Source organism: Colletotrichum acutatum (genome assembly GCF_030867785.1).
Source record: "Colletotrichum acutatum strain CBS 112980 chromosome Unknown BDZ83scaffold_30, whole genome shotgun sequence".
Classification (NCBI taxonomy): Eukaryota; Fungi; Ascomycota; class Sordariomycetes; order Glomerellales; family Glomerellaceae; genus Colletotrichum; species Colletotrichum acutatum.
In genome coordinates, this window is record NW_026849024.1 from 22,554 (window position 1) to 35,486 (window position 12,933).

The following is a 12,933-nucleotide window of genomic DNA, read 5'->3' on the forward strand; positions in this document are numbered from 1 at the left end:
CCATGGAAACCTGCATATTCCACCTGCCCACCCAAACTCCACAACCACAATCTCACCTTACCCAAAAGAGGATATTGGGCTCCGCAACTTTGCAGAATCGCGCACAAAAAACACACATCCCGAAGAGTTCATATTCAGACTCTCAACGAGGACCACCAATCATCCTTGCTTCCTAGGACACAGGTGATGCAGGGCTGCTGGCGCAACGGTAGCGCGTTCGACTCCAGATCGAAAGGTTATCCGTTCAAATCGGGTGTGGCTCATTCTTTTTTGCTCTTTCTGATGCTATCACGGGAGGTTATCATTTTGCTGTCGTCGATGAAGGTCTGGGTGATGATGGTGGTTGCGGGTGAGAGAAAAGAGCGGGCTTTTTTGACGTGGAAGACGTGCGGGGAAGACTTGCCCAGGGCTTGCCATTCCGTTGTGTTTTTGTTCCGCTTGTCCAAGCGCCCAAGTGGAAAGGGCAACCGATGTAAGTCGCAGCAGGACATGTGAAATGATCCGACAGATAAGACTTACATCAAAGTGTCGTCGATGTATACGAACATATTACTATCGGCCCTTTTATTTACCTGAAGTACCATATTCTCATCTTAGGCATCTTTATTGAAGCGCCAAGGGAGTGACACAGCGAATTCGAGCTCGTCTTCATATTGTGGTGCAGTATTAAATGAACCTTCGGTGCCTTTTCCATAAACACCGTCCAGCCAGCACCAAGAGAATTTACCTTTCGAGCAATTTCATTTCTGAACTACCCTATTAGTTAAAGATCTGACCAGAGTATAGTCAGTTGGAAGAAGAATGGCACCAAAGATGCGGCCAAACAAGTGTAAAAAAAATGGATCAGAAGTGATTTTGAAGGCACCATCGAAGGCGAGATGTCTTCGAATGATGGATGTATGCCGCACCGCTCCGCGAAACTTGCAACGAAGTATTGTCGGATAGGTCTGTATTTGAGATTTGACGAGTGTGGTTTCCGAGTTGAGTTCGCGAATCGTGTCAGGCATCACAATACCTATCTCATGTCGATGACTGACCAAGATGAGTATTATTCAAAGCAACTATCACGCACAGGCACCAACCAGCGCCCATGGCGTGGCGGTGAATGTCCTCGTTTGAATAGCACCGCTCCCATGGGTCACGAGTTCGAGTCTCGTGAATAATCACTGGTACAGTTACAACTAAGGAATAATACGTAACAATGGTCTCGTATTTTTGTAGACCCCCGTGAGGGGGGCTGAGCTTTTGCACTTCGATGATAACGAACTGCTGTTATTGATTCCCCTGACTTTTTGCTCAGAGCAGTCAAGATGATGTAAGTGCCTTGCGGTGGTGGGTGTACCAGGGTGAAGGAAGGTCATTCCGCGAACTCGATGTTTGGACCAGCTGCCCAACTTTGTATGAATGCCTGCGTTGATAACCTGGAATAAGCAAGGTGGTCTTGGAGGAAACGGTCGTGTTCAGTGGGTTGTTCTACTCCCTCCCCCACGAATGTAGAACGTGACTAGTATGCATCAACCGGTCTAGGGTATGAAAAGGCCGCGATGATAGTGATTATGCGAATAGCACAAGGTAACAAATAGTAGCCGAAGACGACCTAGGAAGGGAATGCCTAGACGGGACAAACGACAGAAACAGCGCCTCAAGTACGTTCCTCTCTGTAAGAAGAAAAAAAAAAGAACAAGTTCTGGTATATACTCGTAACATTATATTATGCTCCCAAGACGCCGTTGCTATGTCTGTAAAGACCTTTAAACTCCAAGTATGCCCGACAATGCCATCTCCCCTCGTGGCGACCATGGCGTGATCTCGTGAGCGCCACCCGAGCTGGCCGGGCTGGCTGAAATATAATAAACCATAACATACGTAACAATGCAAAGTCCGTTCTCGCTCCTAAAGTGCACAAAACAACATCGCCGCCAACGAACATAGTCCTTCAGTGGCGTCGTCTCTTGGATTCGTCAATTTCTTCACCCATTTCCATTGGGTTGGCGGGATCAATGTAGGCCGACAGTCTAGTATCACCCCACCGAGCGCCAACAGTTACCCAGACACCCTTGATAAAGCTGTTGCCCATGACGGTCTCGCGGTGGCCTCCCCAGCGCAGTCTGTGGTCACGGTCCATAGCGCTGTTACCCAGACCGCCGTTTGTGACCCATTCCTTGATTGCGTTCTTGATGAACTCGATCTTGCGACGGAAATCGTTAGCGACGGGAATTCCCTGCAATTCGGTCGGGATCTCCGGGCGCCGGCGTGATGTCGTGGCCGTGCGACTAGAACGGGCCGCCGAAGGCTTGGTCTGGAAGTTCAACAGCGTCTGTAGGGGGTAGGACAGCATGGCTCTCTCGTCAAGAGCGGCAGCGCCCAGGCTGCCAGTAGTGGCAAGGTTCTGCGCCGCATCCATTGGAAGGTGCCAGAAGTGACACCAGGTTCCGGCGGCGTTCAGAACGATCTTGGTGTGATCGGGGAAGTTGAACTGTTACTCTGTTAGCCACGCCACGGTACTATTGTACGGACTAAGCTTACCTGAAGGTGGCCATCACCAAAGACCCAGCAGCCAACATCACCGAAGCGCTGGTAGAATGTGACCAGATCAGATGGCTGAGAGTTGTTGATAGAGAACTCCGTCGGCCGAATTACAGTTTCCTCAGCAGGGACTAGCTCATCCCTGCCATAGGCAATCATGTAGTTGGCAAACTTTTTCCAGAGAATCACGCGCTCTCGCTTTCTGTGTTCGTAGACATCCTTCCCGGGGTTCAGCTTTCCGGGAGTCCCGTCTTCGTAGACCGGTACGCGGAACTGCTTCGAGGAGACAGAGACTCGAGTGAGACCTGACTCACCGTTATTCTCGTAGAAGTGAATGTCTTGCGTGGGCGGCAGTGGTTGATGTCTCTCGGGGTACGATTCGTCGTGACGTCGCTCAATGTGTCGCTCAGCATCTCGCACAAGCATGCAAGCCGAAGGCAGCGTCAGGGTCTTGCTGGCCTCGGTCGTAGGGATGTCTCTTAAAATGCACCCGACACCGCCATCATTCAAGATATAGCCAAGGCCGAACTTGTTTGTGTAGTCAACCCACTTCACGACAACGTTGGGATGGGGCGGGGTGGTGTCCTTGGAAGAGATAATGGCCATCGTTCGAGCGTTGAGAGCGCGCTCCAACTCTGTCTGGAGCCTGCGAAGTCGCTCAAGAATGACATCCGGCTTCGAGCCTGCTACCGGCTCTGCGGGTTCAGCTGGGCTGAACAGCGATGCTCTTTCATTTTGGTCGGAAGAGATCTTGAGATTCTCCAACAGCCCTGTCATTGTGACTGTGGCTTGGTTTGAAGACTGGGACGACATGGTTTGGGATGACATGGCCTGCACGGGTAGAGCGCCTGCCGACTGTGATGTCGGCAGTGGTGTTCTTCGCGCACTTGACTTCCTCAACGGGGCTTCCGCCAGCTGGTTCGTCCGAGACTCGGGCGCACTATGCTGTCTGACGGATCTGGGGCGAGGTGCCTCTGCAGGATGAAGAGGCTGGGCGGAGGCTTCCGCAATAGGTCGGGGTCTGGCAGAACTGGTAGAGCTGGCCATTGCCGGAGGTCGGTTCTGTGCTCTTTGTTGAGCCGCGAAACTTTGAGGAGGTTGGCGCAGCAGGCCTGTCGGCGCTGTTTGCGAAGTTGTCAACTGGGACTCTGAACCTGCATCAGGACGCGAAGACGCCGAGGCAGCAAGAGCGCGAGCGTGACGCTTCTCGCGAAGCCAATCATCGAATGGCCTGTAGACGATATCCTCTCCCAGGGGAATCATGGGAGTCAACCCAGACTTCTCCTCGGCAGCCATTTCCTTCCATGTCTGGGTGTGAACGACCTGCACTGGAGTCCACGGACCGACGCCGCAGTCTCTGCACATGTCCTCCATGTTTTTCTTGGTGACCGCTTGCAACTGGGCACTCATGCGGTTGGTGTAGAATTCCGAGCCATCGGGAGGCAGAGTGAGAAGTCTGGTCGTAATATCGGCCTCGACAGGGAAGTAGCCACAAGTGAAAAAGGGATGTTGAACGATGATGTCTGGATCGGGTCTCATATCCGCGTCCTCGAGCATAGTGGCTACACAGTCCTTGGCCTCCTCGCTGATGTACTTTTGCGTCGTCTCCGGGTTCGGCCATTCGTAGTCTCGTTCTCTCGCTCGGCGGTAGATTTCCTCTGTGCTGGTCGACTGAAAGGGCGGCTTGGATGTCAACATGGCAAACCTGGCTCGGTTAGTAAAGGTCCTAGAAACATGTTCAAATTGACGAGCACTGACATGATGATACCCAAACTCCAGATGTCAACCTGGTGGTCATGGCCCTTCTTTCCCTTCTGGAGAATTTCGGGCGCAATGTAATTGGGCGTGCCGCACAGAGTTGTCCTTCTTATGGTCTGCATATCGCGGCCGGTAACGAGCAAAGCAGCCAGTCCAAAGTCGCCAACCTTGGCGTTCATTCGGTGGTCGAGAAAGATGTTCCCCATCTTCAGATCTCGGTGAATGATGCCCTTTCCATGCATGTACTTGATGGCTCCGGCGACTTGGACAGAGTAAAATCGAACCTCGGGCTCCGTCAGCCCCTTGCGCTTCTTGACCATGTCCATGAGGGAACCGTTGGTGCAGAGCTCGAGAACAAGGTACATGCAGTCGTGGAAAGAGAAGGCTCTGAAGAACTGGACAATGTTCTTCTGGTTCATCTTCGAGTGGATCTGAAGTTCGGTTTGGAACTACAGAGCGCGTTAGACTCGAGCCTGAAAATGAAAACAAAGCGGCAATGGGCTGACCTTTTGCATCATCTTGGATGGCATCTGACTGCGGACAATTTTCAGCGCGTACTTCTTGCCCTCCGGCAGGAGGTATCCTTGGTAGCACACGGCAAAGCCACCCTTGCCGAGCATTCTCCCGACCTGGTAGACGGCTCCATTGGGACGGTCGTTGGCCGGAGGCTCGTCGATACTCGCGGGTGGTACCGGTGGTGGCTCCTTGTCCTTCGCAGCTTTGAGCTGGGCGACGGGCTTCGACGTCTTCATTTCAATGGCCTTGGGCATACGCTGAGCGTTGGCGTCCCTAGGCGACAATGCCTCCAAATCGAGGCCCCCTTTCGCCACTAGTCTATGGGCCATGACTGTGGCCTCGGGCTTTCTGGTAATCGATGCAGGTTTGAGAGGAGTGTGGCTCTCAAAAGCGACGGGCGCTGGAATACGAATTCAAGGTCGGCCCAGGGTGATGGAGAGGAAGGGCCTGTTACGAGATTTTGTCAGCACAAATGAAGGACTGAGCAAAATGGAAGGAGTTATAGCAAAGTGTGCTATAGCGAAGACTTGAAAAGAAAGAACGGAGTGCAGTCTATGTGCCGTCATACGCATCATCAAGCGCAAATGACCACAACCGCAACCGAGCGGGCAGGGCAAGCAAGAATAACACGGATGAGGGTTGTTTACGTACCAGTCTCGCAAAGAGATGTGCAGCAAATGCAGATGCGTAAAAAAACGAAGCTCGCAAGCAATACAAGAGCCGACGGTGAACTCACGACTGCTGACGAGACGAGAACGTCGCAGAATACTTACCACCTCTGAATGTCGAGAGTTGTCGGGATGATGTGCCGTTGAGACGAACGGTAAACTTTTGGTAGGAGGTGGAGTGATGGACCAGGTTGGTGTGTACCGGCGCTGTTGACCTTCGCTTCGCGCCGTTGCCTGGGGAACTACGAACTGAAAGCGCTGTGGGGAACAACTAAGACTGGCCCATGTTACTCCACAACGAACCTCTTTTTTGGCACCTCAATCAAGCTGAACAAATGCCTTAGGTAAGCAGCATTGGACCATCACCACAGAACATGTTATCTTCCATTTGCGACCTCGACATGCTTGCCACCTAGTACATGTTCCAAATGTCTTCGTCTATATCGCTCAATTTTCGTGACTTTATTTCTCATCACTCAAGAGTAAGCTACTGTTTCAACCCCAGCTTGGCTATATGAACAGGCTTCCAGACAGCCCTGCTCAGACTCAAAAGCTGGGGACTAACACTCCAGTTGGCCGGGGTCAAATAGACCTGTCGGCTCCGAAGGTGGAAACAAGCGGAATATCAAATCAGCGCCCTCCGACTTATTCCCCCGGGACGCCCCTCCAGCAGCCTCCAAATATCGAACATCAACGTCAGCTGCCTAGAATTACTCCGATAAACTCGGATCACCAAGCGTGTTGATATTTGGAATCATCCAACATCTTCAATAGCTCTTGCATCTTTTTTCGCCTTCAATTGTCCATTGAATGCTTCAATTGACTGGAAAAACAGACCGCCAAGACGAGGCCAAGCATAGTTGTACGGAGCTCTCGGAGCTCCCTCCCGTCCAACCCTTCCGTCACTCATTCGACCCTCGACCATAACCCCACCATGGTGCCATTACCTCTCTTCAAGCTCGCTGCACTCTTCGTGCGGCACATTTCCAAATATGGTGCCGTAAGTTGGAAGTCTCCTACCCTCTACTTGGTGCTCCCAAACACTGTAGCTGAAGCTAATCTTGACATCGCGAACAGAACCAAATCAAAGCTCAAGCACATGATCACCCCAAGTTCCGCGCCTTCGCCGCACGCTATGGCCAACACATACACCAGCTCAATATGCGCCTATCGGTAGCCCTTTTACGCAATCCAGATGCCGAACAACGCGCAAAAGAAAAGGCCGAGGCGGCGACCGTCAAGACGAAAGAACAGGTCGAAAAGGAGGAAGCCAAAGCGCTGAAGGCCAAGCTCGCAGCTGAGAATGCTGCTCTTGCAAATTCCAAAGCCTCAGACTCTATATCAGCCTCCGCGACTCCAACCTCGTCATCCTCCTCTGCCTCCGGCACCAGCAGTACCAGCAGCAGCAGCACCGGTAGTAGCAGTGGCACTAGCTCGACAAAAGAACGCCCCAGATTCAAGAGTGTCTGGCGACGAAAGTTCCGCTCCCTCCCCGAGGCCAAGGCCGTTGACCTCTTCGCCGACGTTATCGGCGATACCTTTATCCTCGGTGTCGCGAGCGCCATCATCCTGTACGAGTACTGGAAGGCATCCCAAAAACCTGACCAGAACGCGGAGCGCATAAAGGCTCTCGACGCCAAACTTGAGGAGCTCACACGCCGCGAGGAAGCGCTCTCGCAAAAGGAAGAGCAGCGGACCAAGAGGTATCAGGCACTTGAGGCCGCCCTCAAGGAGCTGAGAGATCCCAAGACCAAGAAGCCTCTTTTGCCGAGTCTGCAATTGTTGCCGGCGTCGACTGAGACGCAGGAGACGCAGACGCCAACTGCGTCGGCGGTGTAGGAGTTTGTGTCTCGTTGAGCAGCGAGAAGAAGACAGGAGACGTGGAGGAGCGAGGCTTTTGTACAATTTCACCATGATACCATCTAGCCGGCGACATTTGTCCCTGTGCTGTACCAATATTACACGGGCAGGTGTAGCTCAAACTAGCGAGGAGTTTAGAAGGACCACCTCACTCTCGGAAAAGGATAGAAGAAAAAGTTGGCAAGAGTAGTCAGGTAGCTCTTGCCATGTCTGAATCACAGACTTGACTCACCTCACATAGAAAGACGCCGAGTAACGTTCCAAAAACATTTAAATGACAGTCCAAACTATTTTACACACAGAAGGTCTACAACTGCACCATGTTCTTCTGTTCCTCCCTCCGCCAGCGTCCTGAATGGGCACCCGTGATCCCTCTCCTAATAAGCAACACACAACCCTTCCAAGGTACGCAAAAATGCAAGGAGAGTCAAGATGGATGTCATGCCTTTCCTTTTCTTTCCACGCTTTCATTCACTAACAGGAAACTTGAACAAGAAGAACGCAGACTGGACACACACGACATCGCCTTCCCCATCTCCCAAGACCAGGTCTACCGCATCATCCTCCTCTCGCCAAAGAACGTTGGCCAACCAGCCACCGCGCAGCGCCTAGAGCGCCTCGATAGCCTCGACGGAGGCTGCAACATTGCCATCATCTTCCTCATCAGTGAAGGCACCGAGCAAGTTGATGCGACACAGGCTTTCATGGAGTTCAAGATTGAGTAAGTTTTAGGTCGGAGCAAACTGTTATCCGACGCACACGCATGAACAGGTGTGACAGCACCTGTTCATTATGGCATCCTTTGCAGTATTGCGGGAAAAAGCTAACAACAATTCCGCATCAAAGCCTCCTGGAGAAGCTTGATCCGCCCCTACTTGCACTACCTCTAACGTCATACACGGAGCTCCCTTCCATGCTCGCAGGCTTCCGAGAGATGCTCGCCGCAATGCAGCCCGCCATTCACTCTTCCTCGTCCCTCTCTCCCGCTCAACCCACTTCTGCCGACCTACTCCTGTACATGGCCGGCGACAATGAACCCCTCTCGGAACACGGCGCCAACCTCCTCAGCGAATTAGGCCAGTACCCGCGCGAGATTGCCGCCCTCGCCGACACAGAGGAGGGCAAGACGCGAATCTTGGATGTATTGGGCCCGAAGGACGGCAAGGCCATTCTAGGGTTCCTCGCGCTGGAGAGGCTGGCTCTCACTTGAGTGTTGGCCGTGAGCTCGGGGGGCAGGGAGAGGAATTGGGGGTTCAGAAAGCAGGGTTGGCCGTTTTAGACTTTCCTGATGCCGTTGACGGGTGGATACGAGATGATCATGGTGCGACGGTGGGCTTTCTTCGCTCTTCGGATGGCAGATCGATATCCGGTGTCTGGTGTCACTTGACGTGTGTATACTACTCTAGATATGAGGAATACCAGTACCCTGGGGCACTTCTTTTGGGGCTCAGCTTGGTAAAGATCGTGATAAGGGGGAAATGGTGACTGGAGAAAGGGGACTCGGGGAGGCTGTGTTCCGTGTGCATCACCAAGGGTAGACATGAGACGAGTCAACAAAGCAAAGGGGGGCCGGTAGTTGAGCGTCAAGAGACGATGGATCTGGATCATGGATGTCATAACCGCTCAACCTGTGGTGAGAGGCGGCTTGGACCAAAGACAAGGCTCTGACGGCTGTGACAAGCCACCGAACCAACAATGCACACGGGAAAGACACAGCTCGAGAGAGTGTTAGGCCCGGAAGGATGGGAAGGAGGGAACGCTACCTTTCCCACATGGGGACCGGGCCAGTTGACAGTCGTTCATGCTTCAGAAAAGACCAGTTGACACTGACAAGTTGACAACCGCGGGTAAGAGACGTTTGGAACTCCACCGACGCCTCTTCGTCTCACCAAGAAAAAGACGGGATGGGAAAAAAATTACTATCCCTTCCTAGGATCCGTGCGTGGACAACAACGAGCGGAGGGGCTCTGCGCTTTTCTTGGTTTTCTATGGACGGCTAAGACGGATGATGTGTTTGTTCTAGGTGCGTGGCATGTTGCGTGTGATGGATCCAGGACCAGTGAATGGGTGTGCATGGCAAGGCAAGGGAAGGGAATTGTGAAGCATTTGATGTCGTGGTGTGTGCTTGGGTCTTCCCCTTCCAAGTTCCCCCTCCTTTCCCGGCTGTGCTGAATAGCCGTGCTGATCAGGGAAACCCATTATGGGGGCCCTTGTCGATTTTTTTCTTCTTATCATTTCATCCAACGAATATCAGAGGACTAGAGAGCTGAGAGTCAGAGGAGATGAATCTAGCATTCTAGGCTCTAGCGGAGCGCGATGTTTGATCAGAGAGGCGATCGATCGGGGGCTGTCAAACGTCGAGAGAGGGGAGTTGCATCATGAAGCCTATCCGGTCTTGGCTCTTGATTGATGTGCACTTCTCGTGTTGAAGCACGCACTTATTATTTCTTTCAGATATTCTCTACTCTCGACTCGTGAGGACTGTGAGTCTAGTTGTTTCATTTTCTTTTTTCGGTTGTTTATTGATTGTTCTGCCTTCTTGGGAGCGTCGTCGATCTCGCATCACTTTTGACGCTGTTGGAGAAGAGAAAAAAAAAGGCTCTAGAAGTATTTTAGGCCCCACCTATCTCTCTCTCTCTCACTTGTCTTGCGCTCTGTCTTTTGCTGCAATATTGTGTACAGAATTGCAGAGACGTCGATGGGGAGTTACCCCGTTCCTCCAAGGGTCTGGTACCCTGAGGAATGGGGGTAGACTTTGGAGGGACGCTGTGGTGGGCGGACTGACACAAGAACACACGTTATGATGACTTCAGCACGGCACTCATCACCCGATGACCGACTCGTGCCCTGCAGACTGTGCAGAGACCATCACCACCACAACCAAAACCACATGCAAGAAGCAAAAGCAGTCGTCGGTTTGTGACCGGATGGGCCGGCAGGGGAGCCCTGAAGTGGTCCGGACCAAGGGCGATGGGGCGGGCAATCCCCTATTGCTTCCGTATTGCAGCCATATTGTAGCCGTTATTACACCCGTATTGCGCTATACTGGCCGTGATATTGCTCCAAAGCTTGTCGAAAAAGACGCTTAGCTCGGATCGGATACTGGAGAGATATGCTTATCTGTTTGTTGAACTCTGCACGCGTGATGAGCACAAGCTTTGGCTTATCAGTATTGCTAAGAATAATAAGAGACAGACAATGTGCGAGCTGACGGAGGGGCATCTCTTTGCTTCGTTCTCGCATTCAAGAATTAGACTACGCGTAGAATCTTGCCTGCCAACTTCGGTGTAAGCAGCCCTCGGTCGAGTTGATCCGGCGCGGGGAACTGGCGTTAGGTTGCATGGCATGAACAGATCTCGCCAGCCATTGCCGTGGTGCCATGCTGCCAGGACAATCTGCTCATGGAGTATCTATTTCTGGCTCGGATATCGGTGAGCTATGTGTGCATGTAAAGTGGGATTGTCGAATTGAGCCAATTGACCGCCTTTGTAGGGTTCAATTGTTCAAATCAACGATCCAGCCTCCGGCATCCAGTCGTGAGAGTGTGAAGCGAAATCAATAATGCTGTGATTGATGCCCGGCGGTTGCAGTAGCACAAGTGACGACTCCTCCTACAATCGGAAGCAACAGCTCTGCTGGTTGGTCAGGCCGTTACAGATGGTGGGTCGGGCCCATGTGGGTTCCTGCGAGGGGAGCCAATGAGCCGCGGCGCTGAACCGCCCTCTTAAATAGAGTTGAACACACCTCATTGTTAGCGGCGGGTTTCTCCCCTCCTCTGTCCTCGGTAATACTTTTATTTTTAGTCTTGATCGGACAGAACTGCATTTGATGCAGCGGAGCGGATGAGCGGGATGTGCTGCAACTCGCATCGGTGAGAGAGATTGCACATTTGCACATTCGACGTTGACCAAGACTCAAATAAGACCCTGCAGGCCAGCCACTTGTCTGCCGAAGCGACCTCGATATGAGCACTTTTCCTCGCCATCCTGCCGGGGTTCTCTTAGCTATAGAATTAAACTATCGAATCGTCAAAACCCAGCAGTTACGACGCTGAATCAGGGAAGTAAAGAGTATAATAGCAAGTTGCTATTATCGGAGAGCACGCAGCATGCAGTCCACCGTGCTCGACCCAAAACCACGTCCGCGCATGCGTCTCTAGAGACGTAGGTGACACACAAAAGGATTCGTTGCCCACGCCAAGACCGTTGATACCGAGGATTCCTCTGGTGCAGGACTGGCGGCGAGAGGCTGATACCGTGGCACGCTGCACGCACTGCAACTGCGAATGGCTAAGGTGAGGGGAAGGAGAGCCGCTTGCAAAATGGCCCCAAGAGCCCTCCATGCCAAAGCTTTAGTGTCTCGAGCGGTCGATCGGAGCTGTCACCATCGACCCTCGGACACTTGCCGCAGAAAGCTGACGATGCCAGCCAACGTGCCAGCTTTATCTCGGCGCTTTGAGAACAACGGCTTTACATCCCAAAAGAATCATCTGAAGAGTCAGAGACGCTCGGTCTTGTTGCACCGATGACGGGGTAAGCCAGCAAGACGCCCAGACTTGAGCATCATTGGTAGCGGGAGCAAAGCCGCCTCCCAGACCGCAAGCTTGTGCCCTTCTCCTTCACGGCTTTAAGGTTCTATCGACAGGGGTTGCTTGACAGCTTCTGATGGCAACGTCACAGTCCCTAGTGTGGTCTGTTCTCGGTCTGGAGTGCAGCGTTCATCCTCAAGGCTTCGAGTCGTCTGTTGATCGGGTCAAGAAGACGTCGACTCGACTGAGCAGGGGCCTGCTCCGTGAGACGGGAGGCGTTGAGGAGGCAGGCGTTCATGCGATTTGAAGGTTTGCTGGAAAAGACAACACCACCGTCTTTCCTTGGTCGTCTTCCGCGCCGTCAATTTGCAGCCCGATCAAGGCTTCGCTCGGTGTAGCAATCAGTCCTTCTGAAAATGGCAGCGGGGCTCTGGAATCATGTATACCATATGGCATGTCGGTCGGTCGGCGAAAGAAGTCATGGAAGCTGCAGTCGTCGGATTGTCGATTGATGATTCTCCATCAGCTGCTGTGCCGTACACTAGTCACCGTCATCGTGGGTTTGGAACTTTGGACAACGGTGAAGAGCGTGCCCGCTGTGGAGTATGCGACGGACCCCCAGTGCAGACGAGCAGGGGGAGACAAGAGAGAAAAAAAAAGAAAAGTCCGATCCTTGTCAATATTTCCCATGTGGCATGCCCAGCTTTTGCCAACCTCCAGCCAGAAAGGGACTTTCTTGAGGGGCAACGGGACCGGGGTCTGTTGTCCATGGTTGCGTTGCGGTCCAAAGGTGGACAGGGGTGGTTGTGGAGGACAGGGTTGGGTGTCGGACGAGACGGTGACTGCGACCGGGCAACGAGCAGCCGTCCCATCTTCTCAAACCAGCTGTGCCTCAGCACAGCCATTCTGGAACTTGCGTGTGTCTGAGGCGGTTTTGATCAGCCGTCTCAGAGTTTTGCAGAGGATCAGATGGCATGAACTCAGCGTGGGAGCTGGGAATCTCTAGATGGAATGGGCAGTTGGCGCAATGGGAAAAATCTTCTTGTGGTCTGAAGTTCGGGGTGGCCTGGGCTGTGT

The 12,933-nt window shown here is 52.7% G+C and overlaps 4 protein-coding genes and 1 non-coding gene across 5 annotated transcripts; 4 read left to right on the top strand and 1 right to left on the bottom strand.

Annotated features, from left to right (window-relative positions):
- The first annotated feature begins 191 nt into the window (after positions 1–191).
- On the top strand, positions 192–263 carry BDZ83DRAFT_t107. Its single transcript has one exon. It is a non-coding gene; the product is annotated as a tRNA-Trp (tRNA).
- Positions 264–1,936: 1,673 nt separating this feature from the next.
- On the bottom strand, positions 1,937–5,129 carry BDZ83DRAFT_750601 (uncharacterized protein; the record flags this gene model as incomplete). The annotated part of the gene is made up of 4 exons (XM_060513937.1): positions 1,937–2,476; positions 2,527–4,231; positions 4,285–4,733; positions 4,791–5,129. The coding sequence occupies 4 exons, from the start codon at positions 5,127–5,129 to the stop codon at positions 1,937–1,939; spliced, it is 3,033 nt and encodes a 1,010-aa protein (XP_060366728.1).
- Positions 5,130–5,899: 770 nt separating this feature from the next.
- Positions 5,900–6,308, top strand: BDZ83DRAFT_249698 (uncharacterized protein). The gene has a single exon (XM_060501922.1). It carries the CDS (start codon positions 5,983–5,985, stop codon positions 6,211–6,213), a length of 231 nt encoding a protein of 76 aa, XP_060366729.1. The 5' UTR covers positions 5,900–5,982; the 3' UTR covers positions 6,214–6,308.
- Positions 6,309–6,402: 94 nt separating this feature from the next.
- Positions 6,403–7,250, top strand: BDZ83DRAFT_532254 (optic atrophy 3-like protein; the record flags this gene model as incomplete). The annotated part of the gene is made up of 2 exons (XM_060503329.1): positions 6,403–6,468; positions 6,546–7,250. Coding segments are annotated over 2 exons (771 nt in total), but the record flags the coding sequence as incomplete, so codon positions are not given.
- A 398-nt stretch (positions 7,251–7,648) lies between these two features.
- BDZ83DRAFT_791005 (uncharacterized protein) lies at positions 7,649–8,718 on the top strand (the record flags this gene model as incomplete). Its single annotated transcript, XM_060515726.1, has 3 exons — positions 7,649–7,733; positions 7,824–8,049; positions 8,175–8,718. 3 exons carry the CDS (start codon positions 7,649–7,651, stop codon positions 8,536–8,538), a joined length of 675 nt encoding a protein of 224 aa, XP_060366731.1. The 3' UTR covers positions 8,539–8,718.
- Positions 8,719–12,933: the final 4,215 nt, after the last annotated feature.